At 42.3% G+C, this 27,507-nt stretch overlaps 1 protein-coding gene across 5 annotated transcripts in view; it reads left to right on the top strand.

Moving 5' to 3' along the window:
* Positions 1-27,507, top strand: part of PRDM10 (PR/SET domain 10) — a 45,327-nt gene that overhangs the window by 1,301 nt on the left and 16,519 nt on the right. For 3 of the 5 annotated variants that reach the window (XM_062594544.1, XM_062594542.1, XM_062594541.1), the window contains exons 2-12: positions 9,042-9,231; positions 10,999-11,163; positions 12,843-12,902; positions 15,909-16,028; positions 17,039-17,246; positions 17,642-17,883; positions 19,061-19,264; positions 21,310-21,382; positions 21,998-22,115; positions 23,074-23,203; positions 25,696-25,923. In XM_062594544.1, coding sequence (XP_062450528.1) covers positions 9,139-9,231; positions 10,999-11,163; positions 12,843-12,902; positions 15,909-16,028; positions 17,039-17,246; positions 17,642-17,883; positions 19,061-19,264; positions 21,310-21,382; positions 21,998-22,115; positions 23,074-23,203; positions 25,696-25,923 — 1,641 coding nt within the window. In that variant the 5' untranslated portion in view covers positions 9,042-9,138. The remainder of the gene's footprint in view (positions 1-9,041; positions 9,232-10,998; positions 11,164-12,842; positions 12,903-15,908; positions 16,029-17,038; positions 17,247-17,641; positions 17,884-19,060; positions 19,265-21,309; positions 21,383-21,997; positions 22,116-23,073; positions 23,204-25,695; positions 25,924-27,507) is intronic. The other 2 variants (XM_062594543.1, XM_062594545.1) reach the window with 2 other exon arrangements.

Raw genomic sequence — 27,507 nt, 5'->3', positions numbered from 1 at the left:
GAGCCTCCTCTCAGCTGCCTCAGGCTGCCTGAGGCAATCCAGTCCTTTGTGGGGGTCCGGGAAAGGCCAAAACCCACGTGCAGACAGAAGTAATTTCCAGAAGCGGAAGCTGTGATTTTTGCCACTCTTGAGATGGCACTGAGCCATCTGCACGGGCTGTGCGGTTTGCTCCCGTCAAACACAGCCGTTTGCATGGTGTGTGTTATGGTTACAGCACGTGGCTACCTGAACTTCCTGATCTCTAGCTAAATGGGTCTCTGACGTTATGTTGCTATGGCTTGGTCCTGTGGCACTGTCGCATTAAAAACTTGGGAGCTTTTAAATTGTTAAGTTGTAATAGAAGAATGAGATTTTAATTGTCTTTCGGGCCTACTAGTCCTTCTAAAGGGATAAATAACCCTTTGTAGGAAACTTCAAGCCATGTGCAAATTGCCCTTTTATTTCTTAATTGCTCTCTGTAGGCTTTTTACAAGGGGTCTTCCAGTGGTCTGTAAATCACAGCTTTAGAACAAAACCTATGGTTTAGGCTATTGAATTTTATAATTCCAAGAATGAAACGGAAAGTTGGTGTTTTGTGATGTACGTTTTAGTGTAAGTACACCAACCTGTCCAATGTATTACTAATGCATACATGGTTCTTGCAGACTTTTAAAAGATAACTAGAAGGCTGGATAGCTTTACAAAATGCATGCCCATGTTTTTCTCCCAGTGTTTTAGTGTGAATAGAGTCTGTCCTGAACTCTTGCTTTGTCCTTTCTCTTTTTTTCGGTGGTTAATTTTTTTTTTCCTCTCTTCATTGGTTAAACTACAAGATGAAATGCTAATGAATCATAAACTGATTTTGAAAGAGGTGTCTTTATGAGTGTTTTGTGGAAGTAAAATAACTGACAGTCTCAAGCCTCCTAATGCCTTCATTTTTAGGAGGGAAAAAAAAAACAAGAAGGTGCATTTCTTAACTCAATCCTAAAATGGGTAACATTTTTTTGCTGAATTGTGATGCTTTTGGGGGGGGTGTATAGGCTTCTCTTGTATTAGGTGTTTAAAAAGGCAATTTTATTACCCTTATAGGTATTGGATGAGATACTGATGTAACTGTTAGTATTACTGTATGATGGAGTAATTGACAATGTGTTTGTGAATTGGAATTGGCATGCTTTGCCACTTGCTGTCCTCTGACACCCTCACTGCTAGCCTGCTCATCCCCAGATGAGCTCCTTATGTTAATTTGCTCTGTAGTTAGCAGCTACTTTTGAGTGTTTCTGACCACCTACAGCTGCCCTCAGCTGTGTAAACTGAATTTTAATTGACTTAGAGGTAGCTAATTGTGGAAGCTGTTTTACTCTTGAGTATTCTTTTAACTTAAAAATGAGGTCAGATCTATTTGCCCCCTTTATTTTCATGTTAGTAAAGCATGCAGAAATAGAAGTTGTGTTGTAGCCCTTAGCTGGCACTGTATGTTAAGTCACCACCTACTTGAAGATTCCAGTGCCTGAATTGTTCTTTATTCCAGATAACTGTTTTGAAAGATGCGAGATGTTTACCTGCAGAAATGAGGTGATCCTCTCTTCTGAATTTTGAGAGCTTGAAGTAGCATAGTGATTTAATCAAGAGAAGATGTGCAAAGGGGTGGGAGAGGAAGGGAAGGAGCAGCACAATCAGTTTGAAGAAAGGGGAACAAAGTCGGTGTGTAACAGGAGGTAACTTTGGGAAGAGCTAGCTGAGCAGGAAAAGGGAGACCAAAAAATGACAAAAGGAGGCTGGAGTGGCACTGAAGAACAAGGTAATGCTTTTGGTAGGTTTTTGTTTTCTTGTGTGTACACAGCAGTGCAGTGCACAGATTGGTGAAGACCTTTTATGTTCTTTTTGTTCACGTTGCACACTCATGCTGTGTTTTCCCTGTTTTCTGCTTTATCATACATCTCCCTCTATAGTTATAAACCAAATCAATTAAGTAGACAGGGTCACTGACTCACACGGCTGAAGTCTGAGATTTGTGGTGTATCGCAGTAGCAGAAGGTGATATTGCAGTGACCTCAGAATACGAAATACTGGAAAGGAGAGATAAAGGTAGTGACAAATTTTAGTGGCCTGCAAAAATTCATGAAGCTGAGGGTATGGGGAAGAAATCAGTTATTGAAGTGAATATGTAGTGGAAGGGCAGGTGACTAATAAGAGCCTGGACATAGCCAGAAATCTAATGAACTTGTCTCTTAGCCTGCTCAGAAAGTCACTAACGGGTATTGTGGGAAACAGCTGGTTATACAAGAATTAGGACTAAACAGAAATATGCTTAGAGAGCATACTGCATCTCTGAGCAGATCTCTAGCTTAATCCACCATAGTCCCCCAGCAGGATGTTAATCTCTCTTCTTGGAGTTCACCTGGCATGCTGGATTATCTTTTGTATTTTGTGGTGTAAGGAGTTAGACTGATAGCTACTCCTCTGATACTTTGTGAACAAATAGTTGCAACATAAAATCAGCTTGGTGCTTGGGAAGTGTCTGGTTTTGGAAAGGGTAATAGGATGTGTTGGACACAGTAGCAGAGGACTAGCCTCCAAGATCTAAGAGGTTGCTGAGCTCCTTGTTGCTTTGATGATGAATGTGGCGTAAGGATGTAGATAGATGGATTCATTATACGCAATTTGAGTAAAGAGTGAGTTTGTGTTTGGCTGAGTTATTCTATTTATTATATGATTAAATAAATTGAAGCCGTATTTCCTTTTGTGGAAAAAAAATAGTCTTTGCTGTCCCAGCCCTATATATGATTTCAATCTCTAACTCACAAGTAAAACATAAATATTGTGGTCATATATTACCTGATTATTAACATTCAGCCAAAATGCACAAGAGCCAGAGTTCCTTGAAACAATATGTGCTTTTGATGAATGAGAATGCAGAGGAAAAGACAGCAATCGTGACTCAGTAGTCAATGAGGTTAGAAACCTAGTACACTTCCCAGCCTTCTTGCTGCAAAGAAAGCATATTCTTGCCAGAGGATCTCAGGAAATGCACCAGCTCTGCCTTCTAGGCAAGCTGGGGTAATTAACTTAAGTGTGGGATATAGCTTTTGCAGGCACATGTGATGTTCCTTTTGAGCATAATAAATCAGTTTCATATTAAAAGCTGGAGGAAGACCTGTAGTCATAAAACCTCCTTTTGTAGCAATCTTGCTGTCCTTGCATATGGTTAGCACTGAAAGAGAGTGGTCAGTGAGCTCAGTGCTTAAAGGATTAAGCTAATAACCTCTGCTATTATTGCTGCAGGGAACCCCCATCTATATGCAAGCCTCTTTTACACTAGGGAGTAAATCACATTAGCTGTTTTATGCACCATTATTGTAAAGTGGATTCTCATTTGAGATACTGCAGTGGCTTCATGACTCCCTGAGCAGGGAAGTGAACTTCTTCCCCTTGCCCAGCTTTAATATTCTCTCATCCTTGCTGTCTCAGAGAAGGGACAAACGTGAATGTCTGACAGCCACCGGGTGATGCTTTCTCAGCAGAATGTCCTTAATTAGACTCAAAGAGGTTGCTGCAGATGAAGTCCCCAGTGTTTTTGTCTCTGCGTCTTCTTGTGTAGTTGCAGCATTGAAGGCAATTTCCTTAATAGTAGGTTTGCAAAGAGACCATTCTCTTAAATATATATATACTTACTGTTGATCTCTTGTTGATGCTTTTTTTCTGAATTTCAGAGCCAAGTTTTCCATTGAAGTGCTGTGTTTTTTTTTTTTTTTTTTTTTTTTTTTTTTTATGGGAGGAATCTTATTTCATCAAAAATCCTTGCATACCAGATAAGAAAGAGCACTGGCTTCACTGATACCTCAGGTCTTCTCTTAAAGCACCTTTCACCCCAATTCCAGCCCTGACTCCATAGCTGTAACGGGTCATAGGTGCACTGAGGAGGTGACATGGCATGGATGCTCTGATGCAGCAGAGGGTAGGGACTTCGTAGGTGCTGTCACCCTCTGGGAGCTGGCTGTGGGGTGGGCATTGCCCACTGGGGAGAGAACGAGGCTAACAAGGACGTGGGTGATGGATAGAGAGTGAATGGGGTGCTTTGCCCATGAGCGGTGCTTTCTCATCCTCTGGAGCAGAGTGCAGGGAAGGGGGGAAGGCTGCTGAATTAAGAACACACCTTCAGATAAAGCAACATCCTGCAGAAATAGGAGAGAGGGGTTAGAGTGTACTGGAGAGATCTAAAGGAGTTTTCAAGTGAGACTTCCAAAACGATGAAGAACTGTTCAGACAGTGACACAAAGAAGCTTTCCAGGCATCGGGAGCTGCAGAAGAGAAGCATCACTGTTAATGAGATTTTTGAATTGAATGTAAAAGATAAGAACTGAAGAGGAAGGCCGTAGGTCTTGGGCATCGGTGGGTCCCCAGACCGTATTAAGAAAAGGAAGGTAAATGTGAACTGCATACTGAAATGAATAAGGAACTTGTTTTGACCCGAGGAGTTTGAGTTGCTTGAGCTTACCTCGTGAGGCAAGCAGCTGGATTTTAGGGGTGCATAGACATCCAGGAGCATATTACTCCTGCCCTCTGCATCTGCTGACCATGCTGCAACTCTGAATTGGATGCCTTGGGATTACGGTTAGCGCTGAGCTGTTCCCGCACTGCTAAGCCTCGCTAAGGGACAGGCACAGCGGGAGACTAGCGCAGCTGCCCAGCTCGGAGCATGGCTGCTTCTACCTGCAAAAATGTGCAGGCACACCCTAGTGGGCTCAAGATCTGGGCTTATGGATGCTGTAACAAATTGAGCTCCATGATCAGAGCTCCAATGAAGCCTGGAAGAGCTTATCTACTCATTGGGGTAGATACTTTGTGTCAGGATGTGCACCAAAATTTGGATATGTGCAGGATGATGTCAGTGTTGAATTTAGATGGACCTTTTTTCTCAAAGCAATGAGAAATGGGTGAGATCTTGATTCACGCTGCGTACTGCCGTGTTGTTTACGCTGCGTGCTGTCACTACCTTGCCCGTTTGACGTACCGGGGTGATACTGGGTTGTGTTTGCATCTCTTGTCATTTCAGCGTATGTCATCACCCGGTGCGGACTGGGTGAGGCATGCTTGCTCTTTTGGGGAGGAAAAATGCTGTCTTCGTAGTTACTGCGAGTGGTTTACCGTCCTGCGTATTGGCATTGCTTCCTGCTTACGTTCGTGCTGCTTATCAGGGTGGACGTAAGTGTTGGGAGGGGAGGGGACGGAAGCGGAGCCGATGCGTTGGGTGGTAGGTGTCGCGACGCGTGCGCGCGCCCGCTCGGCCGCGGCAGAGCCTCCCGTTGGCGTGCTCGCCTTCTGAAAGCGTCCGACGCCTGTGACTTACTCGGGGAGAAAAAAAATCAGCGATCCCAAGGGACGCGTGGGCAAACAGTGTGTGGAGCAAGCTGAGAGTACGCCAGCTGTTCGACGATGACTGTGTTTTGGTTCTTATTCCTGAAGTTTGACGTTTCTTTCTGTTGAAAAACTAAAAAAGCTTCCAACCAAGTCCTTCACAGGAAAGGGTAGTTTCTTTACGTGCATCTCCATACCTGCTGTTGCTAACAGGTTTAACGTAGACACTGCATGCCCTAAGATACTCATGATTCCTCTGCAGCTAATTTAAAAAGATATATTGTGTCCGTGTGCTAAGTTGGACATCTGTTGCTTCCTTCTGCAGTGAAATCTCTCTGCTGAGAGAAAACCGTAGAGAAATCTTTAAAATATTGAGATACTGGCTGTCAGTGCCACAGCTGTAATGGATTTTGATGAGGGGATTTAAAGAAGAAAATAATGTCATGTGGGATTAAGGAAGTGTGTCCTATGCAGAAGAACTAGTCAGGAAAGCTAGTTCAATCTTTTCCGTCATCGGCGTTTGGAAATTTACTCGGGTGTTTGGGTTTTTTGGCAGTTTCGTTTCCCATGACTTTGGGGCAGACGATGCTTTCCACCTCAACCATTTCTAAATATCCTAGCCGTAACCGCGCATCTTGTTTTTGCTGTTGCCTTTGGTACCAGCTAAATTTCAGTGCTTGCTCCTGCCGTCTTGATTGCTGCCTGTGGTTCCAAGTTTCAGAGGAAATGTGCTTTCCTGTGTATTTCGGTGGTGATAACAGAAAAGATGAAAAATTAATGGAGATCCAGTCTTGGTAGGAATGCATGCTGGAAGGATAGATCATAAGATGTGTTTTAAAATACATGTTTTGAAAGCTTCAGCAGTTCCTGCAGCTTCTAAAATTGCCTGTTAGTGTTTCATGAGTGACTGGGCATGGGGTATATTTTCTTCACTTCTGTGAAGAATAGCAATAATGTCATGGTGTCATTTATAGAAACTGCACCACCGGGCCACTGGATTTGGCTTAATTTTTCCTGATCTGAGATCGGGGCTTAACTTTAGAACCATGGCAAACCTGAAATATCTTATCTTCTGCTTTCTTTTCCATTTTTTTGGAGCTATTTTTTTTTGCAGATTTGAAGTGTAATGTCCAGTTTCATCTTTAAAGAGCTCTTTAGCCTCCTTTCTACTCAAGGTGCGAGTTACTTGTGCCAAAATGAGTCAGCAGGAGAGAGCCTGCATCTTCCGTCAGACCGCCGATGAGTAGCTGTTTGTTGGGAAAGTCAGCCAAAAACTCTGCTACCTGTTGCCGCATGTGGAATTGGCCATAACTGTGTCTTTCTCTTAATTCAATTACTGGCTAATTTAATTGAATTTGTACTAACTAGATGATTATATTAAAACCAAAAATCATTGAAACCTCTAGCATTTATTTTCATTGTTCTAAGCAATTAGGTCCAGGGTAATGGATTAAACTACTGGCTTTTGTTATTGCAATTACCTAAATGGGTTCTTGGTTAATAACGACAGCAGTGGAGAGATGGAGCTATTTGGGATAAACAGAGGCAAACGAGAAGGATGGGAGAGGCAGTTAATTTTCTGCAAGGGTGGCTCGGATTTTGTTGCTGACACGAATGCTGTCGTGTTTTGTGCAAGCTGTTCTAGACCGTATAGGTAACAGAATGAGTGGTGGAGGTCAGTGGAAGGGACAGGATTAGATCTGAGGAAATTCCTGAATTAATACTTGATGATATAACAAGAGGCTTTGAAATACCTGGATGAAAGTACTATGGCAGGACAGGTAATATTTACATTTTGGAGCCAGTGTGTGCTGTAGACCCTAGCTTTCAGCCCTCGCAGAGGAGGGCGAGGTGTTGATCGGTCCTAAGCATTGTTCGTTTTTCCTCACTAATGAGATCTGCTAGCTAAAATGTTGCACACAGATACAACATTGTATTTTTTTTTTCTTTTCTCTCCTGCACTTTATAATATAGCTATAAAGAGATCTATAACAGATAGAGAGCATATATAATAGCTATAGAGAGCTATTGAGGTAGCATTTCTGTTCCTTTATCCCAGAATCTAATGATAAGAGTCTAATGTGGAGTCAGAGCAGCCATCACACTGCTTTTCAGTCTCTCCTTTTGTGGGAGATCCCGTGGTACATAGAGAGTATGTCGGTCAGCATGAGAAAGCTGATGTTTAGGTGTAGCCACCAACACTGGTGTGATTTACTCTCTAAAACTGCCCAGATATAACTTCCCTGAAGTGTTTCCTAGTATATGTGAAAGTAACGTGATTTTTCCCGCTGTTTAGTTCAGTGACGTTATCCTAAGATATCCATATTATTGATTTATGCGTTCTGGCCAAGACCAGTAGTGCAGTCAGTGCTCAGGTCTGCAAAGCTTATTCATTGCTGGTGAAATCGGCAGAAGGCAGAAAGTGCCTACTTTCTTTCTTTCTTATCTTTTTTTAGCTTGTCAGTGACAAGCCAACTGCTAGCATTTATGGGAATAAATTATGACAAAAATAATTTGCATTTAAAATGCAAATGAATGAAAGCGTCAGCAAGGAGCCTTCTGCTTTCTTCCTGGTGCACAGACAGGGTACTGGCATTGGCTCAGCCCAGCGAGGCACTTGGTGTAAAATAAAGTTAATTGAAGTAGCTGAAAAATGGAATGGGCTCAGCCTCATGCTAATTCCTGGGCCTGTGATTTAATACGACATTAGAGGCGAAGGATTGGGAAGGTGCTGAACCACTGACTAAAGCAATCAGCGGAGCTGTAAATTACACTTCTGAGATTCCCAATGGCGGATTGAGGGGCTCCAATAAAATTGCAAGAGGTGAATAAAACCTAGCATGGAAGCAATTTGTCAGAATATTCGGGCTTAGATCAATTAGAGTTTAAGTTTCATTGTTCTTTTTCTAAAAGTCATCTATTGTAACACTATCTGAATACCAACTGGGATTGCAGATTTGCACAAGGCAAAAGCTGCTTGTAAATGTAAAGCTATTTGATTCTTGGGGGGGGGGAACCCTTTCAGATGAACAGATAAAATAGTGATGTCTCTGAACTTGGTATTTTCTTGTTAGAAACTTAGGCTCAATTTTCTGCATTGTTTATTGATTCCTAGGCATTTAGAGGTGAGAAGGGCTGTGTTAAGAGATCAGGACAAGAGGCAATGGGCACAAACTGAAACACTGGAAGTTCTATCAGAACAAAAGGAAGATGTTTGTTTTTTACTGTGAGGGTGCCTGAGCACTGTAACAGGTTGCCCAGAGCGATTGTGGAGTTGGCATCCTTGGCAATATTGAGAACTGTCTGGACACAGTCGTGGACCAACCTGTTATAGGTGATCCAGCTAGAGCAGAAAGGTTGGACTAGATTTCCAGAGGTCCCTTCAAACCTCAACCTGAAGATTTAGTGAAGAATATTCTATGAGTGCTGGTGACTGGGCTGGGAAGCACGGGAGGAATTCAGTGTAGTCCCTCAGTGCAATTGTTGCAAGTGTTGACTTGTTTCCTCCTCAGCAGGAGTTGGAAAATATTATACAGCAAAACTTGAGAGTGGGAAATGAGAATATGCATGTTCATAAAGCCAAGGCTGTTTTACTCTAGCAGCTTGTTCCTGCGGTGCAGTAGCTGATAACACCTCTCATCCTCCTGTGATTGCAACCAAAACTGTGTTGTACTCTAATATCTCGGTCTCTTCTTTCTTTATAGCCATGTTACTGGAGATGATACTGTCTTCTGGAAGTAGAAACACAGTGAACAGATGAATCTATTCAGCCAAGCATTCCTCCAGTAGATACCTCTCATCATGGAGCACCACAGCAGGGAGGAGATGGACTCCAAAGAGGAAAGTCCTCAGGTGTGGACTGACTCTGCTGAGCAGGAAGAGAATACTGCTCAGGTGACTAGTGCCTTCCAGAGCTTCGGCATCTGCTTGGACGGAGTCGGGCTTGCTGCAATGGCTTAGCAAGCAGGTGTTCCCGTTTGCTGTCTTAGAATCTAGAAAGTCAGCTTTAATTTGAGAAGAAATATAAAGATGTCTGTGATGATTTCACATGAAAGGTTCAGAAAATGAACTGCGTACACCATTGCAGTGAGTACACAGGCAACTGAAACTAGAGCTAAATCAGACCTGCTAGTGGCTGTATAAGTGTCAGCATCTAAATATACAGATAAGCTTATGAGAAAGTGACAGGGTGTTCAGATTAATGAATATTAACACAAATCTGTGGTCAGTGGCAGCCCATTTTGACAGCGTCAGTAGAATCAGTTTGAGTTGTGGGTAGACCTTGGGAAAGTAATAGGAATACCTTTTTCCAGTTAGATGTCTGGACAGTGGGGAAGAGAGAAATGTTAATTGTCAGTGACTAATAAATAATTCTTATTTATGCAGCTAGTTACTTTGATGTCTCTGAGACAATGCAGCTGAAAATTTCTAGAGGATTGTAAACTGGTTTGTTTCTAAAAACCTCTTATAAATGGAGGGTGCTGCATGACAGTCAACCCACAAGCCTAGAAATCCTGGCTTTCCTGACAATTTTCAGCTTTGAAATTTGCAAAGAAAGAAAACTTTTAATGGCCTGCTTCCTTTATTTGTAAGATCGGATAACTGTACTGTTTCTTGCACGTGGCCATTACGAGTTTTGCAGAGTGCCCCGCAAATATGAAGCGCTGCATGCATCCTTACCGTAAGGTTTGCAGGAGAATCTATTGTACAGAATCGGTACTTAGCATCTCTGTAAGAGTATTAGGTGTCTTCTGAGATATTCTGGAAGGGGAAGCAAAGAAAACAATAAGTAATGGTGGTTTCATTTTATGTGACAGTACAGTATTTGCATATTGATCTGTGAATATGAATATTAAACTAGTTTCCTGCTAACTGACCCATTTTTTGTGATGTGGTGAAAATACTTTGCAATATATAAAGAGTGTCAAAAGGTAAACATCCTTCTGTTACCATTGGAGTTGAGTATTGTAGTGCATTTCAGGTAGGCTGCTGGTTATTACTTGTGATCATAATTTTTGGTCAAAGCAATTTGGATTTGAGATGCTGCCCTGGAGAGAACTTACACTAGTAGTCCTTGGAATCATTGCTTAATGCTTTCAGTTGTATGTTTTTTGTTTTTTGTTTTTTTTTTTTAATAAACAATTTATTTTTTCTACTGATACTGCCTGTCTCTGCTACAAGGAAGCAATCAAATGTGTGGTGTTGCTGCCTCATCATAAGTATAAGACTACTACTTGAGGTACTATCAGAAAGTTAATACAGTGCTGACTGTTCATATAAATAAAGGGGGAAATATGTCAATAAGTCTCATAGGTACACCAGTTCAAATCTGAACCTCCTTTAAAACATCTTAGAGGAGAAAGTGATCCAAGAACAGAGTGTAGCAGCTAGGTCTTGAGTTAACATGCAAAGTAAAAGAGAAACTGGTGGTGGGTTTTATGTCCAAATTTCTGTGTTGCTGGCATTATTTAGATTAGACTTTCAGTATGAATTACACAAAGTTTTACGTTGTTTGCAAAATAATTAGCTAGGAAGTTTGGGAAGTTTGGACCCGAGATATTCTCTACTTTCCAAGACGCTTCTGCGGCCTGTGCTTTTGGTGTGGTTTCCCAAAGGTGTGTGTCTGCAGAAGTTTGAGTGTAGGATCTGTTTTTCCTCCAGGTGCACTTTGTCCCCGAAGGGGGAGCAGTGGCACAGATTGTGTACAGCGATGACCAAGACCGTCCCTCGCAGCAAGTGGTCTACACGGCAGATGGCACCTCCTACACCTCCGTGGACACCTCGGAGCACACGCTCGTTTACATCCATCCCGTGGAAGCTACGCAGGCATGTGTGGTTCTGAGCCCACCCCTTTCTGGCACCTAGAAAGAGAACCGGTCTGGCTCAAAATTAAAGCCAGCTCCAAGCCAAGTGAGGTGACTGGCAAATGGCTGGCAGTCACACTTACAACACTTCTATCTGCCCATTGGTGAACAGGGACTTCACGCTGTTCGTTCCTGTCTGATGTGCAAATGTGGTAATCAAAGGATGCTGGGCTATAAATTGTGAAATGCTGGTGGTTTTACTAGAGGTGGATGAGATTGTAATGAGATCAAAGGTGTTTTCAAAAACGCTGATAATCTCTCCAGAAATTCTACCTCTATTGTATTTGGTAAAAAGCTAATTGATTCAGACACCAGTGTTATAAGAAGGACCTGTGCCTCTTCTGGAAGAAGAATCCTTGTTTTGCATAGTGCCATTCTCATAATTAATAGTAACGATAAGTCTTCTGTTTTTTGCAGAGGATCCCAGCATATTTAATCTAATTTTGCCTTTTTTTTTTTTTTTGAGAAGGCTCTAAATTCATGGCTCTGGACTCTTTTCTTTTAATAATTATATTTAGTATCAAATAGCTTTCATCTCTGACAGCCTATATTATCTGGGGAGTTAATGTAGCATGCATCCATACGTCTGCGTGGATAGATGAGTGAGGAGCAGACAGATTTTGTCAGGAATAGCCTCTTTGCTGATGTGGCAGATCAGTAGTGCTACGGAGTGCACGTACTTGACGCTCGAAGCCACCCTGGCGTAGCCTTGTGCGCCATGGTCTGTCTGTCTGTGTAGTTCTTGGCTAGTTCATAAAATAAATTGTTGTGTAGTGGGATGATCTGAGAGAGTAAGGTGTAATGAGGTACTGCGTTTTCCAAGGAAGTTACTAAGTTACTCCAAACCTTTTTGGCTATTACCTTTTTGTCCAAAAGACCTGGAGTGTACTAATAAGAGACTAATGCATGACAAATTGTCAAACAGCTCTAATAGGATTCTTATTATGCGATGTTTTATTTTGTAGGAGTCAGAAGCTCTGGTATCTTCCAGTTTCGGAAAAGTAAGCAAGGCTGACCTCACTCAATACTTAGTTTTCCTCTGAGTCTTGCTCTTCCCAGACCCTGTAAGTGGTTGTGATGAATCAATGAGGGCTGCTCTCGCAGACTACTGAAACAGTGTTGAGAGTTGCCATCTCCTATATGAAACTGAAAAACAACTTAATGACCATAGCAAATTCACGTGTAGGACATATTCGATACCTGATGCTTTTTTCCTGAGGAGGTCTCTTGCAAACTGGCAGGAAGATAGTTAATTATCTTCTGTCCTGCTCTCTGTTATGTAGCTTCTGTGCATCTTTTGCATTTCATTCTGTTGAACTGATTCACATCAGCAGTTGACAGTGATTTTTCTTTTTCCGTTTAAAAAAAAGAATTCTGTGAAGCTCTGAGAATATGGATGAAAAGCACTGTAAAAATATGATACTACTTTTTATGGAATACTACCTAATTTTAATTTAAACTTGATATATGTTGGCTCGCTTAGGTAAGTTGAATTAATTTGCTATGGTAATAGGCACCATAAGAATTGGCAAAATAAGTTACCTGTATGTAGATTGTTTCTTGATGGCAGGGCAATTCTTGTGCAAGCTGTGAATAAACAACCCCAAGGCTGGTTTGATAAGCCTTTTTCACTTTGTCTAGACTCTGTTTACAGATCCGTCCCAAGTGGCTTACGTCCAGCAGGATGCTACCACGCAGCAGGTAAGAGACACTGTTTCTCTTGGGCCTGCAACTGTAAGGGAACTGTCGTAGAAGGTAAAGGGACATTGTTGTGGTGGTAGAGACAGATAAGCTACTTCTGAATTTGTCAAATGACAGTCTTCAATCATTTACTGTCATCCCAGTGATAATGAGCAAAAAGCTTATGATAATGAGCCAGTATTATCTTGGCTACCTTGTGTGTGAATGACAGTGAACTCGGACTTGCTAAGCTGTTTAAGCTTTTAAATTCATGTGCAACAAAAGTTCTGATTTCCTGCCACGATGTTAAGAGAAATCTTCCAACAGTGTCCCTTTAAATGATTTAAACCCATGTGGCTAACATTATTTTAATGTCATTCTGAAAGGACTGGAATTGCAGTAATCCTCATACAGATTCCTATCCAAATGCCTTGAAGGCTATGAAAGACTTTCAAAGGGGAAAAATTGGTTTTAGATCAAGTTCTAGATCTACAGGAAATTTCATAGAGAAACAACTGCAAAACCTGAAGAAGTTCATTTACGGGGTCCTATAGCTTACCTGGGTATCCCAGGTGTTCTCCCTGGTGTGCTCGCTCCTGTGAAGTGGACTAGAACCAGAATGAAACTAGAGGCTGTGGTTATGAAGTTTTGATAATGCAAGATTTTGATTGCTTTTCTCTTGCATGGATGTGAAGGATTTGTTCTTAATCCAGTCCCCAAAGATACTAGTTAAAATCGTGAAAGGCAGGTGTAGGTGATTTTGGGTCTAGATCTCTAGTTCAACTTCTGTTTCTTGTAGTGACTTGAAATCATTGCTGATTGACTTTCCAGTTGCGTGTCTGAACTGATTTTTTAGGTCTGAATCGTTACGAAGGTCACTAAAATGCGTTTCTGTTGGCATGCGTGGGGAGGAATGAAGGGTTAAATATGCATTGGCAATAAGCTTTTTAACTGCTAAAAAGAGACCCTCCTGATATGAAGGCGTCTTCCTGTTCTCTCAATGTATTTGAAGGTGTCACTTTGAAATTTTTTGCCAAATCAGGTTCCTTTCATAAAAAAGACAAGAAATTCCCCTTAACTATTTTAACAACAAGTGTTATTGGTAAATACGTGATCCAATTAACTAAGTAGTTATCTGTGTAGTGCATATGACACACTGATGTAGCAGTGGAGTTTGGGAGTTTTTACTCTCATGTGTTCAAAATCAAGGGCATAAGTACTTGTCTGTATGTCCTCAGCCCGTCCTTCCTCCCTTCCAGCATGGTCTGGGCAGCAGTCCGAGCAGAGATGGTGTTTTGCTTGTGAATGGTTAGTGTATCATTAGAGCAGCTACTGCTTTTTCAGGTGTTTTGTGTGTACATGTCAGGTGTGATGCCCCTAGACTAATCATGAACTTAATAACTGAAATTTCTCCTGCCTTTTGAAATGAGCGCTAGAAGGAATTTAAAAGGAATTCAAAGGTTTTTCATAATGATGCTTGTGTTTCTTGCAGTGTCTGACATGGAAATGAAAGTAAAGATGTGTTTGAAGTGTGATTAGTAGTAGGAAATGCTAATAAGTGGTACAAATGGACACAAGCTTGTATGAACCTCTTGTTGCTGGCAGGCCTGGAGGTGTGCCACTGCGTAATGATGCCTTTTCTGTTGCCACTTGGCATCAGGAGTGTCAACACCAGACGCTTAGGTTCAGCTGTTGTTGTGGCGGTCTCCTGTTCACTTTGACACTGTTCTCTGAAGTAGTCTTGCTCTATTTTTCAGGCAGTTTCATAAATTGCTCTTATTGCCTCTTTAAACAAAATATCAAGATTCAAAGTTTTAGGACTGTCTATCTGGTTATGTTTGGGATTTTCTGGTCTCCTGGAGAATGCAGGTTCCAGGCCAGGCTTTGGAAGAACCAGATTGAGTCACTGATCTGTAACGTCTTGACTTGTGTTTCCTCTGAATTACTGTTCTATATTGTCCTAACTGGTGTTTGCTCTCAGCTGTGCCTGCTCTTACCCACCCCGGAATCTGGGCTGTGCTGTTGTTGCCTCCAAAAAAACTGAATTTCTCCCTCTGTGTCTCTAGTAGCATACTTCACTGCTCTCTCTTTTATTTTGTATTTATTAAACTCTATGTTTAGAGAGTAGGGCAAGGGCTTTAATTTTGGTCCAGAAGCTGTTTAACAGTCAGGGACACAAACTAGAGCCCATGTAATGTTATGTGTAGAGAAGGATGGAAAAGCGTGTGGGGTAACAGTGCTAATACCTGTATAGGTAAGCAGAACTCAAAGACAGGAAAGATAATTCTTGGTCTTAATTTTGCTTTGGTTTATTGCTGAATAGATGGGAGCAGCAAATTAACGTGTGTAGTAGTATTCATTAATTTTCATGTTACTACACAAGGAAATGAGTAGAGAAATGGAACCGAAAATGTGTGATGTAGCCAAATAATGGCAAAGTAATTGTCGGAATCCTCTAATCTTAGAATGTTTGATCTTCCAACCAGATTAGTACGCCCTTTTGTTTCTATGATGGATCTTGGTTTGCTTGAGAAAAACAAACATAGGAAAAGGGAGGGGGGGGACCTCTTGGGATATTTGGTTTCTTTATTTCTCTCCCCTAAAGGAAAAGGGGGGGGGGAAAGGAGGAAGAAAATCTGGAGATAGAGTTAAAACCGAAAACTCCAGTTCACCAGCTTTACCAAGAGCTCAAGAACTCCTCGCGTTTGTTTCTAGTGCAGTTTGAATACCAGGCTGGATAGGAGCTGAAGTTAAAGCTAAAAGTGGGAGATGGGAGATTCAAAAGCTGCTAAAGCTAGATTGAGCTTTGAAGCCTTTCCCGTTGTCCCAAATGCTTTTTCCTAGACTTGGATGCGTTTGGATCTGCAGGTTTTGTCTGAGCCCATCATCCATACCAAAAACACCTTTAAACTACTGCAGTTTTTGGCCTAGTGTAGGATTCCAGGGAGCTTTGCATGCAGGGCACTGCCCGTATGTAAGTGATTGATGGGAATGATGCAGTGCTAAAATGAGTGCCTATAATTTTAGGTAACTGTGCTCTTGCCTGCTGCTGCTCAGAGCATGAATCCCACCAACCTGTCCGTGCTCGGCAACGTTGCCGAATCCCCCCAGCAAATGGCTCTGGAGCAGGGTCCACAAGCAGATAGAGTAAGTTGCCAGGCACCCTTTTCTTTTAAATGTAAAAGTACACTGATTTCATTGCTCCATTGTCTCAGGTGATGAAACATGTCTGAGTGATACGGAAGGCGATGCAAGAAAGTTCTAGCATAGGTTTGTACCGTCTTTCATAGTCTCATTATGGAGTGTGTGGGTTTTTTAGGAGAGATCATTTAGCTAACATAAAGAGGAACCTGTTCTACAGACTGGTCTATCTTGAGCAACCACCTTAAAATACTCCTTTCAGCTTCAAAAATCAAATACAGCAGAAGCTCTTGACTGTCACATAGGACCAATACCCTCTGTGTCTCTTTGCACTCTCTTAAGACAGCTTTATGTATGATATTTCTTGTCCTCTGAGAAACCTGCGTGAGTGATGGAGTATTCTGTGCATACACATCAATTTATTTTTTGCTTTCTTTATAGGGAAAGCGAAAGAAAGTCTTCTCTAAAATTAGAGAGGGCATACAATCCCCTTAACTGTCTTCCATGTCTCATAATTCATGTCTAATCCTGGTGTTATCTGCTCCCTTATTGATCTCTCCATGTGTGCTCTGGGGATTGTTTTCATTTGATTGTACAACAGGAGACAAACAATCAAGGTTCTTGCGCTTTTACAGAAGAAGCTAAAATACAGCTTTTAGGCTCTGGATTATTCCTACAAGCATGAGTAGGGCCCGGGCTTCGTTTCAGAGCTCCTCTCGTTTCAGTTTGCTGTCCTGAGAAATCAGTCCATGTCGGGATAGAGTAGGTAGTGACACAGAGCTGAGCTGAGTGAGGCTCTCATCAGCAGGGATATGAAACAATCCTCTGTAATCATTTATCATGCAGTTTCCCTTGTCCTTCTTTTCATTACCATAACAAATAGAAAGAGTAGACTAGCAAGAACTTTCATTGCTTGTCTTTGTGAGAGTGGTGGGTGTTTTATGGGTGTGTTTTTTTTGTTGTTGTTGTTTTTTGCGTTCAGAATGGGGAATTGACTTTGACTGTTCTGTCTGCAGGCATCACTACCGGTGCATAACCAAGTGTTACCTCCTATGGAGGCAGTGGATGGTTCTGACCCTTTAGCACCTTTGCAGAATCAGATGGGAAGGATGGAAACAAAAGAGGAAGATGATGAAGACGAGGATGAGGATGAAGATGGGGAAGACACTGACATGGATGAGTGGGATCCAGATCCACCTCGACCTTTTGATCCCAATGATCTGTGTAAGCGTATCAAGAAGCGTGTAGTATATTAGCTGTTGCTTGGCTTTCTTCTCCCCGTTCCCCATGCCTGTTAGTAAATGGAGTTAAATACCAATCAGACTTTAGCAGTAATAATGGGTTTCCCGAGTTACACCCAGAAAAATGTACTCGTATAGGGCTGCCTCACTCAAAAGACAGGATTCTCGCTTAGGTGGAGTCTCCAAGGAGCTTTATTCTTTGCTTTGCACAAGGCTGCCTGGTCTAATGTTTTAAAATGTAGACAGGCTATTGGGATAAATGTTCCTACAGCTGAGCCAAAGATGTTTAGAGAATGATAATGCCGTTAAAATGTCTTTTCTGTGCTGTTGCCTGCATATCTGCCTGATGTTCGTGTTCTCTCTGAATTTGCATTGTAGGGTGCGAAGAGTGTAATAATGCACATCCCTCTGTGTGCCCAAAGCACGGACCTCTGCATCCAATCCCAAACCGACCCGTGCTGACCAGGGCCAGAGCCAGCCTCCCCCTGGTGCTGTATATAGACAGATTTTTGGGAGGTGTGTTCTCCAAAAGGCGTATCCCCAAACGCACGCAGTTTGGACCTGTGGAAGGACCTCTGGTTAGACAAACTGAACTCAAAGACTGCTACATCCATTTGAAGGTGTGTGTGTGTGTGTGTGTGAGAGAGAGAGGGGGGAAAAGGGAGGAATTTGTACCTAAACTTTGATTTCCATGGGTTTGAATCTGTTGCTTTGACTTGATCAGTTGCATCGCTGGAGATGGTCTGTTACTTCCATCTCTCACTGTATCTCATCAATACCCAGCTTGCTTTGATGTGAAATCTACAGCTACTCGTGTTATTCAGGGAGACGCAGTCACGGTGAATATTGTGACATTATGGTGTTATGATGTGTAGGACTCGTAATATTGAGTGCAGTGAATCACTCTCACATGGGCTGAAGCAGCATCTGGACATAAAAATAGTTACTCTATCTCGGGATGTTTTGCAGCCGTAACTTTGTGTCATGCTGCAACTTACGTTAAAAATATTTCTTCCGCTTTCCCTCCTTCCTCTCCCGGGATGTAAGGGGGGAGAGGAGAGTCCCTCTCCTCTCGCCCCCACCAAGTCCGTTTGCATGAGGCAAAACGGATTTGACTAACTTTGATCTGTTTATTTACTGGTCAGATTATAGCGATTGCTCCTTTATTTGATGGAGATAAGGAACAAAATCCCTACAGAAGCACTGTTTTAAGAGCACTGTGACAATACATGACAATCAGTGCCTGACAAGGAAGTCATGACACCCCTCCCACCCCCCCACCCCCCAGCAGATTCATAAACCCAACAGAAGTGCTTCCAGCTTGAGGTGGTGTCATGAGCCAGGAAAGAGAAGGAGAAGTGGGGCTGCCAGTAGGAAACATCTGACAACTGATGCCACATAGCCTCCTAAAGCTTCTTGTGCCTCGTGTATAGTAATGTGTCAAGTGCTGAGCCTGACTACTGTAATGAATGCGTCTTCCCCTTGCAAGCCATGGAAGGGCCCACTGTGTCCTTCGGGTTAAACTGGTATCAGTTTTTAAGCATTTTCCTAAATGTTGCCTCTTCCTGAATCCCTGTTAGCAAAGAGAAAATGTCAGCTATGTCTTTGTGTTCCTGATGCAAAAGTTGCTTGGTCACAATAAGGTTGTGGGGATTTCTTTCTTTCTTTCTTTTTTTTTTTTTTTTTTCTTTTTTTGGTGCTTGGGAGGTGCAAATGGGAGGCAGACTGGTAGAAACTCGGATGTTATGAACCTGTGGTTAGACAGTGACTATTACATGTAATTGGATTTTACTACAGGTGTCTCTTGATAAGGGTGACAGGAAAGACAGAGATTTGCAAGAAGACTTGTGGTTTGAACTTTCTAGCGAGGCTCTTTGTAACTGGATGATGTTTGTGCGTCCAGCTCAGAACCATTTGGAGCAGAACTTGGTAGCGTATCAGTACGGCCACCATATTTATTATACAACAATTAAAAATGTGGAGCCCAAGCAGGAGCTCAAGGTATGGTATTGCTCATGTTTCGTGACTAATTTTTCCACTGATGGAATAAACTTTAAGAGTTGCTGTGTAGTAAGTGCATCTCCACGTGCCAGAAATGATTGCTGTAAGTAGGTGGAACAATTTGTTAGGGTCTTTCATTTTCTGTAAGAAAGCATACAGTGGCCTGAATCAAATGTCACTGAAGTCATTAGTCAGCCACTGACTTACAAAATTTGAAAGAGCTTTGGCTCAGACCTTAAATGAGGAAGTATGTAAATGACTTGTCTGTCACTGCCACGCTTTACAGCACATGCTTTGCAGATGCAGTCTGCTTTTTATTGCAGCGGTCTTGTTCTCTTTAGTTCTGGATGCACTTTCCTGTTAGTTCTGCATGCCCTTGACTTGTTTTCTGGTCCTTAAGTGAATATGGTCTCTCGCTTTACATGGCTTTTCTGTTCCTGAAACTTCTGCAGATTTGCGTGTGGAAAATTATAATAAATATTGTGATTTTCCTGTGAGCTACTCTTTATTCCCTCTGAGAGTGTTTTGATTATTTTAAAGTCAAAGCAGGTTTGCTGGCTGAGATGGCCTCCATTTTGAACATCTTTTGGGGAACTGAGGGTAACGGAAAGACTTCAGTATCAGTAAATTGTTTATTTGTCTCTGAACCTTCTTTTCTTTTTTTATACACATAGAAGTTACAGCAGTTTAACAAAAAAAGATTTTAAACTGATTTTGCTAAACCAGATCAAAGCCATGCTTACACACTTATATCTGACTAAGAGTAGGATTGTTTTTTTTTTCACTTTCTCTGAAATCAGTCCTGAGTTTGCTTAAGCTAATCACTAGAAATCAGGTTAATCCATTCTAATTGTATCTAACCATCATTTTTTTCAACTGTTTTTAAATCAATTTGGAATCAGACTTTAATTCAATCTGTGCAGACCTGCCTGTGGAAGCACCATTATTCTTGCTTCATGTGTTAGCAATGCCTTTTGGAGTAAAATTAGTTTGATAATTGGAAGTGAGTTACCCAGGCTCTGTAATGTATTTTCCTCTCCAAGTCAGCATAGGGCATTCATACAAAATTGTTGGAAGATTGAACTTGGTGGATCAATTAGTTCAAGCTGCAGGAACTTTTGCACTGCAGGGCAAGTGAGTAGTCTAGAAGCTCCAGGCTTCCTTCTTTGGCCAGCCGGTGAGATGGCTGTAAGGTAACGTGTACCTGCTCACGAGTCTTTGAAGGAAGTCAGAAATGTCACTCAGCACAAGATCTGTGGTCAGTCCAGGTTTAAACTTGCCCAGGTTCTTCGTGTTAAATCTGTTTGTGCCTCCTTTAAGTAATGTCTCTTATATTTGAGTCTTTTAAATCAAACAGCAAGATAAGAGCAGAAATGATGCAAGAATTCTCAGTTAAATGTAAGCATCTGATTGTTTTAGGCTCTACTAATCTTTGTTCCCTCTTTCCTAAATCTCTCTTCTCATAATGAAAGTTGGTCCAGCTTGCTGCAGCCTGGCAGTTCTTTGCTCTGGGAGGCAGATCCATATTGCTCCAATCCTTCAGAACTTCAGAAATGTTTTAAATGAGTCTTTGCAGACTGTGCTGCATGCTGTCTGTTTAGAGAGAGCAGGAAAGAAAAGGGAAATCCCCTGACTGAAGAATTTTTTCCATTCCTCATGCTACATCCAGCCTAGCATGTAACAGGACTTCGCTGGCATCCATCCTTTAAATCCTACAGTCAGGTCTGAAAAGATTAATATTATTTCCTTTTGAAGTGCTGGTAGCTCTGTGCGAGATGGATGCTCATATTAGGAAGCTATACCTTAAAATTGAATGGATATGTTCTCTCCCTAAAGCTATTTTATTTCTTAGAGGAGGCATATTGATCTCAATAGGCTTTATTACTGAGGATGAAAGGAGCAATGAGAGTTAGGGGCTGAGGCAAGTGGAGCCAATGTAGCGCCTAATGGAGGGGAGGGCTTTTTTTTTTTTTTTCTTTCCAGTGAATTTCGCTTAGTTTTGGTTACGTCTAAGAAAATATTGTCATCTTATATGCTTGTTCCAGGTGTGGTATGCTGCCTCTTATGCAGAGTTTGTGAACCAGAAGATCCATGACATATCCGAGGAGGAAAGGAAGGGTAATTTGGGCTCTTCTGTTCTTTATGTTTTTTTTTTTTTTTTCCTCGTTTGAAGTATATGGCCTATATAGTGCTCTCAATTCTTTTAGGTTAAGAGACATTATTGGCTGTCTGCTAACACTTCTCATGCTAGTATTACAATAATTTAACCTTCCTCCTCAGTTTCTGGGAAGTGTCAGGTTGCTGTTGGAAAGAGGCATGTTTCTGTACTTGATGTCCTAATATTGAGTCTGCATGATGAATCTATGTGCAGCTGCTTCAAGGATGAGGAATTTCTGTTAACATCACCTAACTTGTGTTAGAGATGTGATCTGGTAGGTGGTCATCCATAAAACTTCAGGGAGACTTTTTGGAGCCAACTGTTTCAAGCAGTGTGAATAATCCATGCAAATTTTCCTCAGTGACCTTTTTGTCTTTCTGCAATCAGCTGTAGTCGTATCACAGTGTAGAGCGGATAAAAGCAAAGCTAAATGGATGTGTGCTGGGTATTCTGCCATCAGCTTAACCTTAAAGAGAGAAATATGGCTCATGGAGGACAGAAGGGCCTGAAAAAAAATGAGGCATTTAGTTGGTGGTGACTGAAATGCTGTTATTGACATTTCCAATTGAACGCAGTTCTCAGAGAGCAAGAGAAGAACTGGCCGTGTTACGAGTGCAATCGTCGTTTCATGAGCTCAGAGCAACTCCAACAGCACCTCAACTCTCACGATGAGAAGCTGGACTTCTTCAGCAGGTACTGGAAGTTTAGCTTTTTCTATATGTTGCTGTGGTGCTTTTCCAAACTAGAGAAGGAGGGGTCTTTGCCCTGCAGGTCGTAACAGGCCACCTGGGTAACCATGAGAGAATGGTTCCGCTGAAGAAAGCAAGAATACAGCACCAGAAAGCGAATTGGCCTAAGAAGCTTTGTGAAAATAGTAGTTTGAGGAGAAGCAGTTTGAGGGAAATGAAAAATATCCCATTAAAATTGGTGAAAGTTTTTCTAATGACTTGAATAGAAGTGCTTCAGACTGTGGATGCTTCTCAAATCTGTCCAGATACAGCGCAAGCAGCTCAGAGAGCAAGACTGTTTTTTTGGCTCCCCACTGGGCCAGAAAGACTGTTTATCCTGACCTGTTGAAAGCTGAATCTAGAAACGTCCGTCAGGGAGCAGGAGACAGTGGTGCCTCCTTTTTCCTGAAACTTAGCAAGAAGCTGGGGTTTGTTTTTTGTTTTGTTGACATAGAAAATTGTTCCCTGTTGTCTGCCGCCTGACATCCACTGCTAAGTGCCTTTTTGCACTTAAGGATATTATGACTTCAGGTTTTAAATTAGTTTCCTTGCATGCTTGTTCCATCTGTCTGAAAATGTTTTCTAGCATGCCGTACACTGGGATGTTGGAAGTAGAGTTGCCATGGCAGAGGACTTGCAGGGAGCCACTAGTCCTCTCATTCCTATGTTTACTGAAATAAATATTAATATGCTCTGGGCTTTGATTTCTTGCGGAGTGCAAAACAAATATGTACAAACCAGTACCCTTTTTTTTTTTTTTCCCCCTTTCTGGCAGGACTTCTGTGGGTTTTATTACTTATTACAAGCCATTGTTACTTAGTTGCATGGGTGAATGGCAATTGCTAAAAAAGAACATGTGAAACGAGCATAGACTTGAAATCGGTCTCTTTTGTCTCTAACCTGGAGCACTATGTATTTTGTAGAGCCAGAGGCAGAGGTCGTGGGCGAGGAAAGAGGAGATTTGGACCAGGCAGACGCCCGGGGCGCCCGCCCAAATTCATGCGTATGGAAGTAACCAGTGAAAATGGAGAAAAGTGTGAAGAAGGGACGCAGGTATATTTGAGGATGGGAAGGAGAAAAAATGTCATCTGGGCTAGAAACACTCTTCTAGAAGAATTTTAGGCATTTGTGCAACTGAAGGGTGTACTTCTGATTTAAAATTCAAGAATTACTTGGGTTTTTTTTAGCTACGATTCTTTATTGGGGAGCACACTACCGTATTTCCATAAAATCACATGTATTTCTACAACAACTTTTATCCCAAAGCACTTAGCAGTGGAATAGGTTATTGCGACTGTTTAGCAGCATCACAAAAGTAATTTAGACAGTAAAACTGTAATGGGAATTTAGGTTAGTATTTGCCCTTTCTGGAATGTGAGGTCAAAGTCTGATCTTACAGCTCTTGCTGGTAGAGTTAGATCAGTTTGAGCTATGCTTCTTTGTGATGCTTTAATATAAGCAAAAGGTTCTACTGTAGGCATACTAATTGCAAAACGTTCTTTTACTAGTGGCTATTGGTTACATTCTGTAAGGACCTAATGTGGTGCACTGATGCAGGTTAAATGCTAAATTCTTTCCGGTGCTGACCGTGCTCAGGGTTGCCACCATGCCTCTTTTATGAAAGGTGCCACAAGGGACCAGTGGCTCAGTTTCATGTCTTAGCTGAAAGCTGACATCGGGAGTAGTAATTTTCCTCTGGCTTCTCACTGGGGCACGGTTCAGCGCTGACTCAGAGGGAGGAATGTATATGTTGCTGATGAACGCCTGCTGCTCATCTTTTCAGCATGTGGAATTGCCCTCAATGCTGCATTAAGTGCAGACGACTGCAAGCAAGATTGCCGTCTTTGCAAGCTGGCATGACACAGGCCAGCTCCATTTAGACAAGTAAGCATAATGCTGTGCCCGAGCCGTTAACTCCTGAGAGACGGGACTTACTGGGCACGATCCCATGCTAATGTGTCTGAATGGCCTCTGGACTGGAGGTGGCTCGCATCCTTCCAGCTTGGAGCATGGCCCAGAGTTAGCTTGTGTGTGTCTATGCAGTCGGGTAAGGACATGGTCATGTCCCAGGGCCTTGGAGGTCTGCCCACCTCACTAACGACCAGGAACGAGTTCATCTGCCTCAGTATTTGAGACCTGGGGTGTTATGACCACAGTTAAGTGTCAGCAAGTATGCTGAAAGGATAGAAATACCACAGTCTACTAAATGAACCTTAAAGGCATGATACGTGGACCTGTTGTGTTCAGTACCACTGAGACTGGGTGGGAGAGTCCTGTGGAAGGAAGCCACTCTGAGATCCAGGAGTCCTGCTTACAATTTTAAGCACGATAAGAGAGACCTTATGCCCTTGAACTCTCATCAGCTCAGCTTAATGCTGTGTGCTCACCACTGACCTTGCTCAGCTTCTCTCTGCGCTTTTTTTGTTTGTTTGGTTGGTTTTTTGGGAGACTGTTGTTCACGTTGTCTAGCCTGACTTCCACACTTAGCCCTTTGGATTTTCCCAGTTATTCCTATCTCTTTAAAAACACTGGGAACTTGCACTTAGTCTGGGACTAGACCTTTGGCTAGTAAATTGCTCTTAGTCTCTCTGTCCGTTAAGCAGCTGCTCTCCTGGCAGCTCTGTCTTTTTCTTCTCCCACACCTGCTCTTGCATTGTGACAGTTCCAGCCTTGTTCTGATAGGCTTTTGGCTCTGTTTCTTTGCTTGTGCTTTTAAATTTCCGTAGTTGCGTTATAAACAGTTTCATGCAGGGCTTAGTGGTTTTATTTATTATAACAGCGGAGCCTTCCATCCCAAAGGAGTTACTGGAGTTTGTAAGGAAAAGAATGTAGATTTTGGCATGTGCTTCCTGCTCCCAACACCCTTCATTTTCTTTATGCTAATGCAGAAAAGGAGGCAAACAGCTTTGTGTGATAAATGTAAGTGGTGTATGCAGCCGGGTGGATGAGAGCATGCAGGTCTTGGAAACTGGATAGTAAAAACACGGTACGCAATATAATGATCTTGTTTGCTCTCTGGTTCATCACTCCTCTTAGTTAGTTAGAAAGGGAAAGACTGCATATCAATACATGATAATGTTTCAAAGTGACAACAGTTTCAATGAGATCGCAGTTCCCTGCTTTTCCCTCGAGGCCTGGTCTGTGCTAGTCATTTGTTCTCAACATTTCTCGCAGGCCAGCCTACATCCCCTCTCTCTGGTTACAGCAGTAGTGATGGGGTCACTAGCGTGGAAGAGTGTGCTGCACATTAGCAGCTGGGTCATCCTGGTTGCCTGCGCCTAGCTATAGGCAGCGTGGTCAAAACACAACTGCCTCTCTGCAGCACTTCTTCCCTAGCACTCTGAATGTTGTTGCTAGGTAGGTAGGTTGTAGGTAGAAGTGAACTGCTGAGAGCACCAATGGAACATGGTAGAAGAGTTAGCATTGACACAGTTTGTTTATAGCTCGTGATTAAATGTGTAGAAATCTTGTTGTCTGAGTATTATCAAAAGTGTTTTTCAGTGGGTGGGGGGAATAATCACTGGTTGTATGATTTGCGATTTCAGGACTTGCTGCATTTTTCCAGCAAGGGGCAGTTTGATGAGGCCGGACAAACTACACTGAATGGGCTGGAGCAGCAAGAACAGACTCCAGTGCCATCAGAGGCTCAGTCGGCACTGGATCAGCAGTCAGCAAGCCACCCGCTGCAAATCCAGCCGCAGCATGATGAGAGCACGGTGCCTACGCAGAGCACCATGACAGCAGATGACATGAGGCGAGCAAAGCGTATCAGGGTAAGCAAGGAGGATGGTGGCTCGTGTCCTCTCTCACCTTCTCAATTTGCTGTAACCCAGAGAAGGCTGGACCTGCCCGCCAGGACCAGCTGGTCTCTTTTTCTCACTGTAGAAGCCATGTCCAAACACTGAATAAAGCATCTCGTTCCTAGCAAATTTCCTTGCTCTGAGAGGAAGACAAATCTCATGTACTAAGCCAACATTTCTTGAGATGATAGTGAGAATTGGTCACCAGCTGGAGCTGATTCAATTCTAGCACAGTAATTCTTCCAGAGAAACACAGTCCGTCCAAGCTGGCAAGCGGGAGTGCTTCAGGCAACCGGCTGAATCATGGTACTGTGGCACAGAATAATGGTTTGTTCACAGCACCATCTGTGCGTCTCAGAAGTGTTGCCTGGGAAATTATTGCCAAAAAGGAACTACGACCTTGATTTGGATGTGTTTACTTGACAAAGATGATATTTAATGATAAAGTCCTTTCTTGAGGTAGAAAATCTGCCTCTCTAAGATGAAAACCTGTGCTGAGAACTTTGTGTACCGACAGCAAACACTTTGAACTTGATCTTTGTGTCAACTGGGTGAGCTGTGGGTTTTTTTCTTCTCTACTGTGTGTGGGAGGGAAATGATTCAAGCAAATAATCTTTTAAGCCAAGTAATTGTGAGATGGGTTTATTTAGCCTAAAATGTTTTTCTTTTTTCCCCTCCATGTGTAAAATTTTGATTACAGAAAGAAACAGCTGCAATTGGGGTGAGACTTCATTTTTAAGGGATGAGAAAAGATTAAAAAGAGTTGGGTTCCTTATAGGAATATGTTAAGCCAAATTTTGCTCTTAGTTTACAGCAATGGATGTGCAAGTCTAGGAGTGTTTTTACTCCGTGTATACAGTAGCATATCGTGATGGAAGGATTTGGCTCTGACAAATTAAGAATGCACAAGTTCTAGCCATGGAGAATGCTTGTGTGCTCTGAATGGCAGGTTTCTACCATTTTCGGTAGAAAATGTGAAAGGCTTGGGAGACTTATTGAATGTATTGAAGGGTGTGGGATAGAGGACAAAGACAGGTGCTGAGTCTTGACAGTAAGAGTACGGGTATCTAGCTCTTACGTGATATGTCACAACCTCCACAGTACGAGGTTGAGGCCTGGGTGTGATGGAGAGAGATGGTGTCCCCAGTCTCCCCACATTTTTGAGCTTGAGATGTAAAGGTCTTGTCTTAAACTGTAAATTTGGGAAGATGGGGAGAGAAATTCAAAAGTTAATTGCTTAGCTTTTGTTCTCTGGAAACTTATATTTGGATCACTAATAAGGAGTGTGGTGGTGGTTTAGCCCTCGGTTATGCGTTTGTATCGGCAAATCTCCCCAGTTCCCTGTACATCTGGAACTTGAGTTCAGCAGCGTCCTGGAGGTGTTTCAAGACAGGAGCACTGGCAGAATGGCTCGTGGATGACTGTGGAGCACCTACCCATATTGCATCAGGCTGTGAGCAATGAGAGCTTGAGATGAGAGTAAAACTAGGAAGTATAGCCTTTTAGCTATTGAAGGGGCGGAAAAAAAAAAAACCAATCAGGCGGTATCACCCTATC

The sequence above is a fragment of the Rhea pennata genome, chromosome 24, assembly GCF_028389875.1.
Source record: "Rhea pennata isolate bPtePen1 chromosome 24, bPtePen1.pri, whole genome shotgun sequence".
Lineage (NCBI taxonomy): Eukaryota > Metazoa > Chordata > Aves > Rheiformes > Rheidae > Rhea > Rhea pennata.
The sequence above is the reverse complement of the archived record's forward strand: the minus strand, read 5'-3'. Positions and strand labels throughout refer to the sequence as shown.